Genomic DNA, 19,606 nt, shown 5'->3' on the forward strand with positions numbered 1-19,606 from the left:
TGAGAATGCACCAACGGGAAACCCTGAGAAGTGTCAGAGCCCTATCCTTATCCTCTCCCCCGTGCCCTGTCCCCCGCACCCTGTCCCCCACACTCTGGCCCCCCGCAACCTGGCCCACAGAACCTCTGTCTCCTGGAATCAGACCCCTCCCACAGCTCGCATCTCTCCCAGGCATGATGACCACACAGCTCTCCCTAGGCCAGGGGAGAGGACCCCAGCTCAGCTCCTCGTAGCCCTGGTCTGCATGGGCTCCAGGCTCTGGGGAGGTGCCGCCCCTCTCCTCCACGCACACCTTGTCCCAGTCCACCTTCTCCACGTCCACCAGGATCCGCATGAGCTCAGGGATGGAGAGGGCAGGGTGGGTGTCGTTCAGCTGGATGGCCACCTGCAGGTCGCACAAGGGGTGCCATTCAGTCATCTCATCCCGTGTGGGCACCCACGGTTGTTGGCATATGAAGCTCCCCAAGTGAAGGAGCCAACCCAGCCCTGAGGAGCCTGGAGAACAGGGAGGGGTTCTGGGGAGGGAGCAGGGAGGACAGCCGGGCTCACACTGTGGCAGGTGTGTGCTGTGCCCGACGTGCCTGCTGGTGAGTGCCCCACAGCGGTGTGCTCTGCTGCCAGTGTGTGCTGCAGCCGGAGGGGAGGAGCCGTGGCCACTGGGGCTGGGGGCTCTCTCACTGGAGCTGTGAGGGCTTTTTTTGAAATAACTGCACTTAGCTCCGCCAAGCACATCTGACTTTGCTCAGGAGCCTTTCACCATGTCCCTTGCTGACTTGACTCCTAACAAGGCCGGTGGCCCTTGTTCTGGGAGGGAGGGCCCAGGTGGGATCCTGGCCCAGGATGATGAGACCCAAAGACAAGGGGCATGTGCCATCCCACTCTAGCCCCTTTTGGGACAGACACAAGAAAGCAACCTCAAGAGCCTGAAGGCGCCCAGCCCCTGGCACTGAGATCCCTCCCAGGGCCACCACGCACCTTGTCTGGGAATGTCTCGAAACACGTTCTCACAGGGTCCCGGCAGCCGAACTTGGACGACTTGAAGCGGCGGATGATGTCCTGGAGCGTGGCGGCCACCACGAAGTACTCCTGCTTCAGCCGCAGCTCCTTCCCCTCGAAGAACTGCACACAGCAGAGCAAGCTAGAGGGTGCAGGCTGGGGGCGCATGCCCCATGACCCAGTCCCAGGGCTCCCCCAGGAAGCCCAGGTCAGCGACCTGGCTCAAGGGCACAGGCAGAAGGCCGAGAGGAGCCCAGCCCAGCCGCCTGACACTGGGGCCTGCCTGTGTGCCCTCAGGTCACTAAGGAGGGTCACCCTGCCTTGGGACAGACCCCGGGACACAGTGTCCATCTGTCAGGAGAAGTACAATGCCAGCGCCACTCAGGAGCTGCACTGTCCAAGCACAGGCCTTCTGGAACATTGTGCACCTGGGGCTTGGGGTCTGCCAACAGTCTCATGGGGACAGGAGAGTACACTCTTTGATGAGCCTTCCGGCACCCAGGCCTTTGCTCTTGTGTGCACAGGTTACTTTCATAAAATAAAAAGCTAACTTTTTATTGCCCACTAGGGCATATTCCAAGGACTTGTCAGGCAACAACAACAAAAAGAAAGCCACTGGGCACTAAATGTAGGTGGCAGTGGGGAACATGGCTGTGACACCATCACCTAGCATGGGAAGGGCATATGCCAAGTACCTTTCGAATGTCCCCAGGCATCAATGCCAAGTAGGCGCTACCGTCCGCCGGAGAGACAGATCACCTACTTGGGGAAGTAGCACTGCAGGCTAGAACAGCACACAGGCTGGAGGGCTGACAGGCTCCAGCTGGCCCCAAGGAGCGGCTGGCTGTGTGTTTATGAGGGGAATGGATAAGAGCGGAAGGTGGCAGAGTGTCCTCAGAGAGAGGACCACAGAGCTGCCAAGAGGCACACGAGGACCCGCTTGGGCTTTATGGAGGACAGTGCACCCCTCTCCTCCCCAAGGGCATCGTGTGTGCACCTGAGGCGGGAGGGCCACCAGGTGGCTGCTTGCCAAGGCCAACAAGAGGCCCCACCGGGGAGCCCGGCCAGTCAGCCCACCCCACTAAGCCGGAAAGCGACGCAGTCTGAGCAAGAGTGCCCAGGCCAGCTACTCACGTTATCATTTGGATATAGGACCCTGGAGATGTTCTCAGCCAAGTTCCGGTCCAGGACTGCCTCGATGTAGTCTCCCACATTGACTAAGAAGAAGCGGAGTAGGGTCAGCACACACATGCCTCCTGGCACCAGCACCGCAACCGTTCAGGGGCCTACTTGCCAAGGCCAATGAAACTCGCTCGAGCACAGGACTCCCCTAGCCGCTGCATTACTTCACCTCACCCTCGCCCCTGGAGGTAAATGTGATTCCTCCAGCAGTTCCCCTACGCACCGCATACAACTCCATCCCCCTCACTCCTCCCCAGGGGCACATGATCTGCACAAGCAGACCCTGGGTGCCCAGGGCCCAGGTGTCTCGGTCGCTCTGCCTGTAGGCCCTTCCCAGGCAGGTCCCACACACAGGTAAGCTGCATCAGCCTCGTTCTTCACCAGGATGCAGGTTCACCCTAGAGGAGGGCCGCGCAGCCTCCAGGACAGTGAGCCGCAGGGTGTGGTAAAGGCTGTGGGCGAGGGCTTCCGGGACCAGCCACCCACATGGACACGGGGCGGTGAGAACCACAGAACGTACAGTCCTGCAGCTTGAAGTCGTTGGGAGCCTTGGCGGACCACAGCCGCATGGTGTTGACGGTGTTGTTCTTGTAGCCGGGCACCGGGGTGTCATAGGGCATGGCCAGCACCACCTGGCCACAAAACAGGTTGCTCAGGACAAAGTGGCAAGGGCCCCCACCGGCCCCTGCGCCTCTCCCCGCCCCAGCCTCTTCCTGGGCACCTGGCGCCCTGCTGGCCCCCCCCAGTCTCCCCCTTCTGCCCAAACACATCCACCCAGCCCATGCTCGGCACCACAGTCCCCGTCCGCGCCCGCCCCTGTGGTGCCACATTGTCATCCTGAGAGGACCACCCGCCCCACCACCCTCCCCAGACCAGACCTGTCTTCTCACTTCACCTTCCCCAGGAATGGCTTCGACTGAAGAATCATCCCCATCCCGACTTCCTGAGGTGCCGCAGCACCAAACCCCACCTGCCTCCTTACCCTCTGCCCTCCACGCCTCCCCTCCTCACTCAACTCTGCTCTAGGAACTCCAATACACACATGCTCGCCCCGGAGATGACCTCCCTCAGCTCCACCTGCAGGAAGGTTGCTCCTGCAGCTGCCTTGCCTGTTACCCTCGATGTTCCCAGCCCCCCAGCACAAGCCCAGCCGTGCTCTCTCCGCCCCAGCCTGGCTCCCCCTCTCCTTGACAAGCCCCCAGGTTCCCTTGCATCCAGAGACATCAGCTCCACTCCCACCAAGGGCAGGAGGAGGCTCACAAAGCTGAGGCTGGCCTGTGGTCCCAGTTTCCGGGCAGGCGCACTCAGGGATGCTTGGGTTCATCCCGGCACACGCGTGCCAGTCAGCTCAGACAGCCACACAGGGGGCGCACCAGGGCCACCAAGACCAAAACCCCAGCATCCCTTTCCCTTCCTCTGTCCTGTCAACCCTTGCCCCTGCCCCACAAGGCGACATCCAAGTGAGCGACAAGTCCCCGGCAAGGCATTCCAGCCCCTTCCATCCTGGCCAGTCCTCGGGGCTAAGCCCATCTTCACAGCCTGCCTGCAGTGTCCTGGTTCTCCAGCATCCCCACTCACACTGACACACTCATCCACGAACACATCTACAGCGCCAGTCCCCTGCCCTGCTTTTGCAAGTTAAATACAACTTTTCATGGCATTTTCAGCCTCCATGGCATGGCCGCAGCCACTCTAAGCCCATGTATTTGATTTAAAACTGTGTCCTTGTACAAAGTTATGACAACTCCCTCTGCACAGCAGTGACCACCCAGCCTCCAGGTTCTCCTGTTATCGCCCCTTCTTCTCCATCACAGGTGGCCAAATCTCACGGATGCCCCGACGTTCTCCTGCAGCCTCTCCTGCCGGCCCCTGCCCTGCCCCCGTCACCCTGGCTCCCAGCTGCCCTGAGCCTGGATTGGGTGCTCCCTCACGTGGCCTCTGCATGCCTGGCACCCCTCGCTGCTGAGCACTCTAGGCTCTTGCCCTGGTCCCCCATCAGCACCCTGCTGGGCAGGAGGACCTGGCCCCATCCCTGGATGTCGCCCAGACCTCACACATACTCCAGAAGCTCTGAGAGCTGACGCTTTGAGAGCCATGGGCCACGTATGGCACCAGGAGGCCAAGCAAGCTTGTCGCATGCTCCACAGATAGCGGGAGCTGTTTTCAACCACCCGGGGGCCCGTGCCCCCATCCCATCAGAACACCCTCCTGCCTGCTCTTAAGCAGCGGGGTTCTCGTGAGCATCTGGCTGTGAGTGGACCCTGCCCAGCCCCAACACACACCTCCTGCCCAGCGGGGCTTCCCCTGCAGAGTCTCGCGCTGTGCTCAGCGCTTCCACTGTTTGGGAAGCTCCCATCAAAGCGTAAGAGACTGGGGAGATGAGGAGAATAAACCTCCCCCAGCTTTTACCTTAAGTCCTCCAGGGAGGCAGCAAGTCCCCCAAGCCAAAAGAAGTCGAGATGACTGTGAATGAGCCGCAGCAGCCCCCTCACCCGGTCCCAGCCTTGCCGTGGACATTTCAGCCCAGGTACCTGTGTGTCCAGCCACTTCACGCCGTCGGGGGTGTGCTCCACGTGCCCGTAGAAGTGCACAGGAAGCATATACTCGGGCCGCGCTTTCTCCCAGGGGTTGCCGTAGCGCAGCCAGTCATCGGCCTCCTCTACCTGAAAAGGGGAGAGCTGTGACAGCACCCTTAGCACAGATGTCCCAGGCCACCGCCCTGTCCTGGACCCAGGAGACCGTGCGGCCGAGATCACACAGCACCTGGCACTTAAACTTACCTACAGCCACTTACCACGTCGGGATTCCCACTTCTGGCCAAGCCCACGTGGGTAAAATGAACACGGTGGACACTAAAGTAACAAACTCAAAATTCAGAAATATGCACCCCAAAAAAAGACACTAAGAACCACTGACTGACACATGCTCCAACCTGGATGGAGCTTGAAAAACCTACACTCAGTGAAAGAGGCCAGACAAAAATACCACACGCCGCATGAGGCTATTTACAGGAAATGTTCAGAATGGGCACCTGCACAGAGAAGCAGACGAGAGGCTGTCAGGGGCTGGGTATGACGGCAAATTGGTGCAGGCCTTCTTTCTGGGGTGATGAAAATGTTCTCAAGATAGAGAGTGGTGATGGTTACCCAACTCTGAATATACTGAAATCGACTCTATTTCAATAAAGCTGTTACAGAATAATCACTAGAAGACACTGCTTTGATGGGGACACACTGGCCAGGTGGAGGCTCACGCCTACAGTTCCCAGCACTCTGGGAAGCCAAGGTGGGAGGATCGCTTGAGCCCACAAGGTCGAAGCTGCAGTGAGCTATGACTGTACCACTGCACTTCAGCCTGGGCGACAGGGCAGGACCCTAACTCTAAAAACAATTATTAAATTAAATTTTAAAAAGAAAGAAAGTGACGCTGCAAATCCACAAGTGCTGGGGCCAAGCTGGCAGCTGGCAGTGAGGGTGCCCTGGATGCACCCAGGAAGACAAGCTGTTCCGGGAGGGCTTATTCCCAAAATCTGTGCCCAGTGGCACCCGAGACCAGTGAATACACAAAACCAATTCCCACACTAAAAGCAGCCCTGCAGACTCGAGCCACCCTTGCGCAGAAGCACTAGGGGCTGCTTTACCACCAAGTGACAGAGTAACTCTGTCTGGTACAGCAGCAAGGGTGGGTTCTGAAATCTAAATTACTAAAACTGAAATGAGATCAAGCCTCTTCTCTCGAGAACCAACAAGCAGCCCTAGTATGCTACACTGAAGGATTTCCTCTTAATGGCTCCTACACAGACATAAAGTCATGAGCAAGACTGTCTGGGCTGTGCTCTTCGTGAGGCACCTCCCCATGGTACTCCCAGCAAGACCTTTCTGGCGGCGTCTCCTTGTCTGCTGTGAGATTCCCCAACACCAGGGCCTGACCATCTCCTGCAGAGTTGCTCCAGGAGTCGACGGCAGAAGCAACAGTTTCCCACATACAAAGGCAGCCTGAGTCTCCCTTCCAGGGCCTCCCTGCCCCCTCAGCCAGGGTGCCAAGCAGGCTGGCCTGCGGCCCCTCTGGCCACACGCTGCTGGCCAACTCTGCCTGTATTTATTTCTTCCACGGCTAAAGCCAACTAAAAACCCACTGAATATGACCAGTTCCCATGAAAAGGGGATGGGAGGAGGGGTGGGCGTCACTTACTGATCATCCTGAACTATCACACAAGGTGGCAAGAGTTACAGGAACGAGGACCACCAGAAGGAAAAATGTCTCTGTGGTAAAACAAAAACCACCACCAATACCTTCCTGCTGAAAACCTTAACACCAAGGAGGCGAGGGGAGCCTCTGAGCTTCTGCCTTATAAACCGACACGTGACATGGGGACAGTTGGGGGCCAGAATGAGTCAGAGCATCAGCATGTGCATGGACTGGACTGCCCTGGCGCTCAGGCAGCACATGGAGGGCTGGGGCAGAGCTGTCCTGAGGCAGTGGAGAAAGGCGCCTTTCTAAGGTTGCAGAGGGCATCTCCACAAATCAAGCAATGGATCCAAGTCCGTTTTAGGTTTACCTTTAGCCATTACTTTTCTTTACCAACATTTTATTATGAGCGTTTTCAAACATGCAGAAACGTCATGCACCCACACCTAGGTGCTGTAAATAGTCTGTTGTTTCTCCGTCCGCCAATCCATTGATTTTGGGGTGCATTTAAAGCAAGCTGCAGACATGAGTCCACATTCCCCCTAAACACATCGCTGTGCGTGTCATGGACAGCAGCTCCTTGCGTTTTTATGTTTTGGGTTAATTTCTCTACGGTGAGAGGCATGAGTCCTACAGATGCCAAGGACGAGCTCTGGAGGCTGCACCTGCCATGCGGCCCAACCCCACTTCCCACCCCTGCCCCAAGGACATCTCTACCACCCATCACACACACATTCATTGGGGCTGTACACTCTGATGCTACAAATCTTTTGATTCTAACCCAGACCAGCTTTATTTGTGACTTGCAGGCCCCAGATGATATTAAATAAACCATTCACCAACTGAATGGAATAGTGGTGACTTTCATTCTGAGGCACATGGGAAGGGAGCTCCTCCCCGGGGAGGAGGAGGCTGCAATTTAAGGCCACGCCCTCCTCCCTGCCACGGTCTCAATCACCTCACTTAGCTGTAATGTGAGGCTTCAAGATTGAGGCTCACTCCTTCCAAGGGCCACTGTACTATGCAGAGTCCAGTCTCTAACCCCAAGGGCACTGTCCCCTCACTGGGGTCAGGGAGTGAAGGCAGAAGGTGAGAGCAAAAGCTACAACTGCTCTTCTAACTACTTAGGGCCAACATCCCACTGAGGCTGACCCCAAAAGCACCACCTTGCACTGTGCATTTTGGTGCAGAGGGTCGTCAGAGTGACCCTCACTTCCTGGCTGCTATTGGCCCTAACTGGGAGCTGCTGTAAGGCTCAGCCAGGCTTCTGTGTCCTGCATGCCCCAACTTCCCCGTCACCAGGCAGAGGCAGCTGGCAAAAAGCTCACACAGGGCCCAGGCTCTCCCAGGCCATGTGGGCCAAGGAGCCAGAGCAAGGGAGCTGCCCTGACTTGCTCCATTTTGCCCCGGCCGGCCTGTAGTTCCCTGGCGGGGGCACAGGAAGTATAAAAAGACAAACTGCAAGTGTTGCCATTTTATTGTGTGAACAAGAGCTGGAAACCAGTGAAGAAATGAAATCTCACCCACCTGCCAGCCATTGACAATCTTCTGGTTAAAAATCCCAAATTCATAGCGGATTCCATAGCCATACGCTGCCAGGCCCAAGGTGGCCATTGAGTCAAGGAAACACGCTGAAAAATCAATCACAGATCAGTCAGAATCGAAGGCACGGCACCAAGGTCCCATGGGGAGGCAGCCCACGGGGCGCAAGGCAGAGATTCAGAGGGGATCACACTGACTTCAGGCTTCACTGAGAGGAAAACTGGAGCCCTCACCCTCCCCATCAGATCCTGGGGCCACACACAGAAGACATCAACGTGGTTACTTGAAGGGCATGGAAGGGTGGGGAGATGAAGAATCCCAGAGAACTCGGCCGGGCCTGGAACCTCTCTAAGCACGAAGCCCCCCACTGCCCCACTCTCGGATATCCCAGTTCAGGCTGAGGCCTCGCCAATCTCCTGCACATTCCACTGAAACCCAAGCTGTTCTGACAGCAGGGACACATCAACACATCAAGCCTCACCCTACTCCTAAGTGAAGCTGGCACAGCAGTGGCAGCTGGCCATGTGCAAATCAACGTCCACCTGTGCAAATACCGCAGTACCAGGGGCCCCAAGGCGCTACAGCACGTGTCATTAAATCCAACCCTTGTTCCAATCAAAACTTCTTGGAAGAAAAACAAAACAATGTTTTGAATAAAGATTTAGAGGCCAGGTGTGGCGGCTCACACCTGTGATTCCAGCACTTTGGGAGGCTTAGGTGGGAGGATCACTTGAGTCCAGGAGTTTGAGACCAGTCTGGGCAACACAGTGAGACCCTGTCTCTATAAAAAATACAAACAATTAGCCGTGCATGGTGACGCATGCCTGTGGTCCCAGCTAGTCGGGAGGCTGGGGTGGGGGAATTGCTTGAACCCAAGAGGTTGAGGCTGCCAAGAGGTTGAGGCTGCAGTGAGCCAAGACTGTGCCACAGCACTCCAGCCTGCCAAGACTGTGCCACGGCACTCCAGCCTGCCAAGACTGTGCCACGGCACTCCAGCCTGGGCAAGACTGTGCCACGGCACTCCAGCCCGGGCAAGAGTGAAGTGCAGCCTTACTAACGCTTCAGGACCGGCCGGGCGCGGTGGCTCACGCCTGGAATCCCAGCACTCTGCAAGGAAGAGGCGGGCGGATCACCAGTTCAGGAGATCAAGGCCATCCTGGCTAACGCGGTGAAACCCCGTATGTACTAAAAATACAAAAAAATTAGCCGGGCGAGGTGGCGGGCACCTATAGTCCCAGCTTCTCGGGAGGCTGAGGCAGGAAAATGGCGTGAACCCGGGAGGCAGAGCTTGCAGTGAGCTGAGATCACACCACTGCACTCCAGCCTGGGCAACAGAGCAAGACTCCATCTCAAAAAAAAAAAACTTTAGGATTAAAAAATAAAAAAAACACCGACATGGAACACTAGTAACTAAAATAAAATGTCCAATCCATGGAACACCCAGATGCCTGTCAGGCCCTCTGCCGAGGGAGAGGGATGAGGGAGCCTCACGGACTCTTGTTCTGGGGACTTGCCTACAGGAGGGAAGCACATCAAGCCATGGCAGGCTCAGTGCTGCCTGGGTCTGTGGGTACGGGGCCCTGTGGGCAGAAGGCAAAGGCTCTACTCACATCTGGCCATGGAGAAGGATGGAGGGAGGAGGCGAGGGGCAGGCAAGGTGACTGGGAAAGCCCAAGGACCCAGAACGCCCCAAATGGAAGCAGGTCTCAGGGTCGGGGAGGGAGCAGTCCACAGTCTCCAGCTTGGAGGTAAGATGTGGGGTGAATGGCCGCCCCTGGGGTTGTCACTAGATGGGGACAAAGGAGGCTGGAGCTTCCCTTGAGTGTAGGAAGCCCTGTTTTGCATTTGATGAGAAGGGACGTAGCAGGAAGACGGTGGTGGCCCATCACATGTCGCGAAGGCCGGGGCGTGGAGAGGGCTGAAAACCCTCAAAGCTCAGTGCCCTGCCTTCTTATTTCAAGGCAATCTGCTGACTGTATCAGAGTTGAAACTGCCTGATGCAAGCAGGACCACGTTCATAAATCATCTTTCCATCCTTTGGGCTGTCTGCCAATCGCTGGCTCTTGTGCCCTGGAAAGTGGTCAGCATATCGGGGGTCCCTCCCAGCACCAGCTTACTCCATGCTGGCAGGACTGGTCTTCATGATAATGATGACATGCCCCTTGTGTGAAAGAAAACATGTATTTTCCCCTTTTCCCCCAAATAGTGGCAAAGATTTCAATCTGAAGAACACACTGGCCCATCTACTCAAAGCCAATTTACCCTGAAGCCAATTTACCTGACCCTGGCCTCACCACACAGCCACCAACCAAGCCAGCAGGTCCAAGAGAGCTCCTCCTGGATGGGGCAGCTTACCTGCCAGCCTCCCCAGGCCTCCATTCCCAAGGCCAGCATCTTCTTCTATTTCCTCGAGTTCCTCCAAGTCCAACCCCAACTGCAAACAAAAACAGAGGCAGCATTTTAATGTTACTCAATATTTTCCCTTGAATGACAGGCTGAAAGATATGTAAGTCTTGTGAGCTTATGCTAAAAATTAGAGTCTGGGTTCTGTTAGACTTGAAAATCCAATGTTAAACTTTGATGTTAACGCATGGAAATGAAAGTTTACAAATATTTCAAAAACATTTATTGCCAGGTAGTTAACCTATTAATAGTGAACAAATTATAACATGTATCCTAAAATGTAATCAATGGTTCTGTCATTCTCTAATTTCACATGGGCTAAAGACATTTACATGACATATTTTAAACTGAAACCTAAAAGCACTTTTCCTATGGTGATTCCAATTGTATTCAAACAATGTTGTGAAATAGATATGTCATGCTAAAATCAGAGAAAAGCAATACAATCACGATTGACACTTAAAGCCATTCCAGAAGCCGAACTCAGTACTCTCATTATGGCATATGGATAAATATTCCATTAATCTGGATTTAGTGCACGAACTTGACAAATTGCTCACATTATCTGGATTGGTAGTCTTTAAACTTTTTGGTCTCAGAAGAATCCAAACAGCTTTTGTTCATTTGAATTACATATATTGATATTTATCAAATTACAAATTAAAATGCAGACCTTTTAAAGTATACATATGAATTCATTTAAAATAGTAAACCCAATACATGTTAACATAAACAACAAAGTTTAATTTTAAAAAAGTACATTTTTGAAACCAAAAAAATATCCACTGAGAAGAGTGGTAGTGTTTTAAATAACAACAGCAAAGTTACAAATGATTTAGCATACACTAAGTCAAATGAATGATATTGACACATATAGTAATTTGATTCAGGGTAAAATTTCAAAATACTGTGACTTGAACTTAATTCCTAAAGCAATTTCAAAGGGCACATTCCACCAACAATATTTTGGATATAGGGAGGGGGGGTGCTAGGATTTACTCAATAATGCATTACTGGCTCAAAGTTAAGAAATAAGTTTAACTACAACATAACCGACCAGAAAACCTCTAAGTTTATGGTCTAAACCGATCTTAAAACCTCTCGTTCATAAAAAAATCTATTAAATTCAAAAAATCCATTAAACTTTTAAATATCTCTCTATATTTTCTAAAGACAGGCTACAAGTCAACATAGGGAAAGATGTTTAGTTCCTTCATGTTTTTAAATTGAGTGCCTACAGCACACTCATCCCACCTAGGAGGGCAAATATCACCTTGATTTTGTGAGCATTCGAGAAAGACATAAAAAGCCTGGGTGCGGTGGCTGAAGCCTGTCAACCCAACACTTTAGGAGGCCAAGGTGGGAGGATCATTTGATCTCAGAAGTTCAAGACCAGCCTGGGCAACATAATGAGATGTCTCTACTGAAAATAAAAAATAAATTAGCTGGGTGTGGTGGCGCACGCCTACAGTCCTGGCTACTCGGGAGGCTGAGGCAGAAGGATGACTTGAACCCGGGAGGTTGAGGCTACAGTGATCCGTGATCATATCATTGCACTCCAGCTTGGGTGACAGAGCAAGACCCTGTCTCAACAACAACGACACAAAAAGTAGCTGACAGAAAGTCCAAAACTCTGCTGAAGTGGGCTTCTCAACTGAAGACAGAAAAAGTGCATTGCAGTACACCCAGTAACCTTTATCTCTTTATTGAGATATAATTCATTAACCATAAAATTCACCTTTTAAAAGTGTATGTTCACAAAATTGTGCAACCATCACCACTAATTCCAAACCATCGTATCAAAAAGCAGTCCCGTGCCCATCAGCAGTCCTAACCTATTTCCCCCGCCTCTGCCAATCACTGATCTACCCTCCATCTCTATGGATCTACTTACTTCGGATATTTCATGGCTTCTTCCAATGAGCATGTATTCAAGCTTCATCCATGTTGTGCCATATGTCAGCCCTTCCCGTCTTTGTACTGCTGTGTACTATTCCATTGTATGGCTAGCCCACATTTTGTTTACCTACATATCAACTGATAAACATTTGGATGCTTCCACTTTTGGCTGTTATGAATAATGCTGCTGTGAAATTCATATACAATTTTTCATGTAGACATGTTTTCATTTCTCTCAGGCCTATACCTTCGTATGGAATTGCTAGGCTACATGAGAATTCTATGCTTAACTTTTTGAGTAACTGCCAGACTATTTTCCAAAGTGACTGCAAGATTTGACAATCACACCAATGGCTGTATACCCTCACCAACACTTGTTTTCTGTGTTTATGATTATAGCCGTTCTCGTGGGTATAAAGCAGCATCTCATTGTGGTTTTGATTTGCATTTCCCTCATAGCTAATCACATTAAGCATCTTTTTTGTGCACATGGATATCATCTTTGGAGAAACATCCAAGTCTTTTTGCCCATTTTTCAATTGGGTTGTCTTTTTGTGGTTGTCAGAGTTCTTCACATATATTCTGGATACTAGACTCTTATCAGATTTAGGATTTACAAATATTTTCTCTCATTTTGTAGGTTGTCTTTATTTAACGCACAAAAGTTTTTCATTTTGATGAAGTCCAATGTATCTATTTTTTCTTTTGTTGCTTGGGTTTTTGGTGTCATATCTAAGAAATCATTCTAAACCAAGGTCACGAAGATTGATCTCTATATATTTTTCTAAAAGTTGTATTCTTTTAGCTCTTACCATTTAGGTCTTTGATCCATTTTGAGCTAATTTTTGTATGTAGTGTGAGGTAGGGGTTCAATTTCATTTATTTGCATGTAGATCCCAATACCGTTTGTTGAAAAGACATCTTTCTCCACTGAATTGTTTTGGTACCTATTTCCTTTCAAAAAAATCTATTGATCTATATGACACCAATCTTACAGGCAACAAAGGAAAAAATAAACAAACTAGACTTCATAAAAATTAAAAACTTTTGTGAATCAAAAGATACTATCGACAGTGGCACACACCTGTAATCCCAGCACTTTGGGAGGCCAAGACAAGTGGATCACTTCAGGTTAGGAGTTTGAGAACAGCCTGACCAACAAGGTGAAACCTCGTCTTTATGTAGAGAGTAATATAATACGTACTATCAACACAGTAAAAAGACAAGCCATAGAATGGGAGAAAATATTCACAAATCACATATCTGATAAGCTACTAATATCTAGGACAAATAGAGAATTCTTAAAATTCGACAACAAAAAAACAACCTGATTCAAAATGAGTAAACGACTTGAACAGGCTTTTCTTCAAACAAGATATACAAATGGCCAACAAGCACATGAAAAGATGCTCAGCATTATTAGTTATCAGGAACATGCAAATAAAAGCTATAAGACACCATTTTACACCCATTTAGAATGACTACTATCAAAAAATAGTAGTCATTCTATTTTCAATTCAAAAGAAGCATTGGTGAGGATGTACAGAAACTGGAACTCTTGTGTACTTTTGGTAGGAATGTAAAATGGTGCTACTGCTGTGGAAAACATTTTGGTGGTTCCAAAAAAAGTTAAAAATGGAACTGCCATATGATCCAGCAATTCCACTTCTAGGTATATAATCAGAAGCACTGAAAGCAGGATCTTAAAGAGATATTTGTACACCTATGTTCACAGCAGCATTATTCACAATAGCCAAAGGTAGAAGCTCCCCAATGTCCATTGACAGACGAATGGATAAACAAAATATGGTATATACACATAATAAAAATTTATTCAGCCTTTACAAGGAATGAATGTACTGGCACATGCTACAACATGGATGAACCTTCAGGACATTTTGTTTGACTGAGATAAGCCAGTCACAAAAGGACAAATAACGTATGATTCCACTTACATGAGTACCTAGAGTAGCCAAATTCATAGAGACAAAAAGCAGAACACTGGTTTTCAGGGGCTAGGCAAAGAGGAAAGGAGGAGTTATTTTTTAATGGGTATAGAGTTTCAGTTAGGAAAGATGAAAAGGTTCTAGAGATGGATGGCGGTGATGGATAAAGAACAGGTAAAGGTACTTAATGCAATTTAACTGTACAGTTAAAAATGGTTACAATGGCAAATTTTATGTTATGTATATTTTACCGCAATTTTTTTAATTGGCAGAAAAACAACAGACCATACATATGAGACTTATTTCTGGACTTTTTTTTTTGGAGACAGGGTCTCGCTCTATCACCCAGGCTGGAGTGCAGTGGCACGATCTCGGCTCACTGCAGCCTCGACCTCCTGGACTAAAGCAATCCTCCTCAGCCTCCAGAGTAGCTGGGACCACAGGTGAGCACCACCACACCTGACTAATTTTTTTCTTTAGATTTTCTTGTAGAGACAGGGTTTCACCATGCTGCCCGGCCTGGTCTCAAACTCTTGAGCTCATGCAATCCACCCGCCTTGGCCTCCCAAAGTGCTGGGATTACAGGTGTGAGCCACCATGCCCAACCTATTTCTGGGACTCTTAATTCTAACTCCATTGTTCTATTCTTATGCTTCTAATACACAGTCTTGATGACTGCTTCTTTGCAGTAAATTTTGAAATTGTGAAGTGTGAGTCTTCTGATTCTTTTCTTTTTGGTTATTTTGACTATTCCTGGTCCCTTGTTTTTTCTTTCTTCTTTGTTTCTTTTTTGTTTGAGACGGAGTTTCACTCTTTTTGCCCAGGCTGGAGTGCAATGGCGTGATCTCGGCTCACAATCTTTGCCTCAAGCAATTCTCCCACCTCAGCCTCCTGAGTAGCTGGGATTACAGGCATGTACCACTACACCCGGCTAATTTGGTATTCTTAGTAGAGATGAGGTTTCTCCATGTTGGTCATGCTGGTCTCGAACTCCTGAGCTCAGGTGATCTGCCTGCCTTGGCCTCCTAAAGTGCTGGGATTACAAGTGTGAGCCACCATGCCTGGCCTTTTTTTTTTTTTTTTTTTTTTTTTTTCAAAGGCAGAGTCTGTCTTGCTCTGTTACCTAGGCTGGAGTGCAGCGGTGCAATCTTGGCTCACTGCAACCTCTGCCTCCAGGGCTCAAGCGATTCACCTGCCTCAGCCTCCCAAAGTGCAGGGACTCCAGCTGCCCGCCACGACACCCGGACTTCCCTTGCATTTCTAGCAAGGTTTTAGAATCAGCTTGTCAATCTCTGCAAAGAAGCCAAATGGAACTTAGATGGAGACTTCACTATATCTGTAGATCAATTTGGGGAGTGCTGCTATCTTAACAACATTGGGTCTTCCAAGATGTTAACATGAGATCCCTTTCCATATTTAGCTCTTCCTCAATGTCTTTGTTTTCAGGGTATAGGTTTTGCATTTTTCTGGTTAAATTTACACCTAAGCATTTTATTCTTTTTGATGCTATTGTAAATGGTATGAAACTATTTTCTTAATTTCATTTTGGATTTATTCCATCTGGACTGAATTAATGAAATGTTCCATTTGGATTGCAAATACATAGAAATACAGTTGATTTTTGTAGATTGATCCTATATCCTGCAATCTTGCTGATCTCATTTATTAGTTCTAATGGTCTTTAGTCAATTCCTTAGGGTTTTCTAGATCATGTAATCTGCAAATAGAGTTAGTTTTACTTCTGCCTTTCCAATCTGGATGATTCTTATTTCATTTCCTTGCCAAATACCCTGGCCAAGACTCTGAGTACAATGTTGAGTAAGAGTTGTAAGACCAGGCCGAGTGTGGTGGCTCCGCGCCTGTAATCCAAGCACTTTGGGAGGCCAAGGTGGGCAGATTACTTCAGGTCAGGAGTTTGGTCAGCCTGGTCAACACGGTGAAATCCCGTCTCTACTAAAAACGCGGAAACTAGCCAGAAATCACTTGAAACCGGGAGGCGGAGTTTGCAGTGAGCCGAGATCAAGCCACTGCACTCCAGCCTGGGCAACAGAGCGAGACTCTGTTTCAAAAAAATAAAAACTTGTGAGAGCAGACATCCTTGGGACACAGTGGTAGGTTAAACACCAGATGGGGACCCAGTCTGTCAAATGTAAATTCTGTGAAAACTCTACAGGACAAACCCAGTTCCAACAAACTAATTGCAAGGCAGAAAATAAAAAAGAGGAGATATCTATAGATTAAGAAAGATGTGGCCAGGCACGGTGGCTCATGCCTGTAATCCCAGCACTTTGGGAGGCCGAGGCAGATGGATCAGTTGAGATCAGGAGTTTGAGACCAGCCTGGCCAACATGGTAAAACCCTGTCTCTACTAAAAATACAAAAACTAGCCAGGCGAGGTGGCACACACCTGTAATCCCAGTTCCTAGGGAGGATGAGGCAGGAGAATTGCTTGAACCCGGGAGGCAGAGGTTGCAGTGAGCTGAGATAGTGTCACTGCACTCCAGCCCAGGTGACAGAGCGAGACTCCGTCTCCAAAAAAAAAAAGAAAAAGAAAAGAAAGGTTTAAAAAAAAAAATGCAATTTAGTTTCTGAACATGCTGTTAAAAAGTTATAACGTGATCAGAAAAACTTATACACTGCCTAAGAAGTTGACATTAAAGAATTACTGACTTGGGAGGCTGAGGTGGGTAGATCACGAGGTCAGGAGTTCAAGACCAGCCTGATCAACATGTTAAACCCAGTCTTTACTAAAACTCCAAACATTAGCTGGGAGTGGTGGCATGTGCTTTATAATTCCAGCAACTCAGGAGGCTGAGGCAGGGGAATCATTTGAACCCCGGGAGGCAGAGGTTGCAGTGAGCCAAGATCGCGCCATTGTACTCCAGCCTGGGTGACAGAGCAAGACTCCATCTCAGAAAAAAAAGAATTACTGTCAGTATTTTAGGAATAATGATATAACTATTTTTAGGAGTTCCTTATCTTTTTGAGACACCTACAAAATAAATATATATATACACACACACACACACTTTTTTTTTTTTTTTTGAGACGGAGTCTCACTCTGTTGCCCAGCCTGGAGTGCAGTGGCACAATCTTGGCCCACTGAAACCTCCACCTCCTGGGTTCAAGCAATTCTCCTACCTCAGCCTCCTGAGTAGCTGGTACTACAGGCGCATGCCACCACGCCCGGCTAATTTTTTTTTTGTTGTTTGTATTTTAGTAGAGACGGGGTTTCACCATTGTTGCCAGGCTGGTCTCGAACTCCTGAGCTCAGGTAATCCGCCCACCTCGGCCTCCCAAAGTGCTAGGATTACAGGCGTGAGCCACCGCGCACGGCCACCTACTGAAATATTTACAAGTGAATATCATGCTGCTTCAGATTGGCTTAAATAACCTGCATGTGGTGGGGTATGACGAACACACTACTGGCCGTGAGGTGGAGCTGGTGACTGGAGAAGGCAGAAGGTGGGTGTGTGGCACAGGTTCACTGTAACAGTCACTCAATCTTCGTGTATGTGTAAAATGTTTCATAATGAAGATCACTTTTAATGCGTCCTTAATAGCTCAATCAAGAGTGGGCTGCTGCTTTTGAACCACTACTTTTTAGTATAAACTGCTCCTCTGGACAACTCAGGCCTGACAATGCATTTGCGCCACATTTTCTTTTTGGTATTCCATTAGAAATGGGAGCATCACTGTTTTCTTCCACCTGAAGCATCTGGCAGTCTGTCTCGCACCTAGATACACCCACCCAGCACAGGAACCTGGAAACACTGAAAGCCCAGTGATCACGAAAATATTTCAAACACAAGAATAAATAAAAGCTAAACTGCAAGTAAAATATCACTTTTAAGAAAAAAGTGGGCCGGGCGCAGTGGCTCAAGCCTGTAATCCCAGCACTTTGGGAGGCCGAGACGGGCGGATCACGAGGTCAGGAGATCGAGACCATCCTGGCTAACACGGTGAAACCCCGTCTCTACTAAAATACAAAACTAGCCGGGCGAGGTGGCGGGCGCCTGTAGTCCCAGCTACTCGGGAGGCTGAGGCAGGAGAATGGCGTGAACCCGGGAGGCGGAGCTTGCAGTGAGCTGAGATCTGGCCACTGCACTCCAGTCTGGGCGACAGAGCGAGACTCCACCTCAAAAAAAAAAGAAAAAAGTGTACAAAGTTTATTTTTTATTTTTATTTTTTATTATTATACTTTAAGTTTTAGGGTACATATGCACAACGTGCAGGTTTGTTACATATGTATCCATTTGCCATGTTGGTGTGCTGCACCCATTAACTCATCATTTATATTAGTTATTTCTCCTAATGCTATCTCTCCCCTCTCCCCCCACCCCAAAACAGACCCCGGAGTGTGATGTTCCCCTTCCTGTGTCCAAGTGTTCTCCCTGTTCAATTCCCACCTATGAGTGAGAACATGCGGTGTTTGGTTTTCTATCCTTGCAATAGTTTGCTGAGAATGATGGTTTCTAGCTTCATCCATGTCCCTACAAAGGACATGAATTCATCCTTTTTTTATAGCTGCATAGTATTCCATGGTGTATATGTGCCACATTTTCTTAATCCAGTCTATTACCGATGGACATTTGCATTGGTTCCAAGTCTTTGCTATTGTGAATAGTGCCGCAATAAACATATGTGTGCATGTGTCTTTATAGTAGCATGATTTATAATCCTTTGGGTATATATCCTGTAATGTGATTGCTGGGTCAAATGGTATTCCTAGTTCTAGATCCTTGAGGAATCGCCACACCATCTTCCACAATGGTTGAACTAGTTTACACTCTGGCCAGCAGTATAAAAGCATTCCTGTTTCTCCACAACCTCTCCAGCATCTGTTGTTTCCTGACTTTTTAATGACTGCCATTCTAACTGGTGTGAGATGGTATCTCATTGTGGTTTTCATTTGCATTTCTCTGATGGTCAGTGATGATGAGCATTTTTTCACATGTCTGTTGGCTGCATAAATGTCTTCTTTTGAGAAGTGTCTGTTCATATCCTTCACCCACTTTTTGATGGGGTTGTTTGATTTTTTTCTTGTAAATTCAAGTTATTTGTAGGTTCTGGATATTAGCCCTTTGTCAGATGAGTAGATTGCAAAAATTTTCTCCCATCTGTAGGTTGCCTGTTCACTCTGATGGTAGTTTCTTTTGCTGTGCAGAAGCTCTTTAGTTTAATTAGATCCCATTTGTCAATTTTGGCTCTTGTTGCCATTGTTTTTAGTGTTTTAGACATGAAGTCCTTGCCCATGCCTATGTCCTGAATGGTATTGCCTAGGTTTTCTTCTAGGGATTTTATGGTTTTAGGTCTAACATTTAAGTCTCTAATCCATCTTGAATTAATTTTTGTATAAGGTGTAAGGATGAGATCCAGTTTCAGCTTTCTACATATGGCTAGCCAGTTTTCCCAGTACCATTTATTAAATAGGGAATCCTTTCCCCATT

At 48.9% G+C, this 19,606-nt stretch overlaps 1 protein-coding gene across 1 annotated transcript in view; it reads right to left on the reverse strand.

Moving 5' to 3' along the window:
• Positions 1–19,606, reverse strand: part of PYGB (glycogen phosphorylase B) — a 61,865-nt gene that overhangs the window by 18,979 nt on the left and 23,280 nt on the right. The window contains exons 3-9 of the mRNA XM_017862537.1: positions 10,264–10,342; positions 7,894–7,997; positions 4,710–4,841; positions 2,699–2,810; positions 2,131–2,213; positions 976–1,119; positions 293–385 (exon numbers count right to left, since the gene is read on the reverse strand). Coding sequence (XP_017718026.1) covers positions 293–385; positions 976–1,119; positions 2,131–2,213; positions 2,699–2,810; positions 4,710–4,841; positions 7,894–7,997; positions 10,264–10,342 — 747 coding nt within the window. The remainder of the gene's footprint in view (positions 1–292; positions 386–975; positions 1,120–2,130; positions 2,214–2,698; positions 2,811–4,709; positions 4,842–7,893; positions 7,998–10,263; positions 10,343–19,606) is intronic.

This window comes from Rhinopithecus bieti, unplaced genomic scaffold (assembly GCF_001698545.2).
Source record: "Rhinopithecus bieti isolate Rb0 unplaced genomic scaffold, ASM169854v2 scaffold_56174, whole genome shotgun sequence".
NCBI lineage: Eukaryota > Metazoa > Chordata > Mammalia > Primates > Cercopithecidae > Rhinopithecus > Rhinopithecus bieti.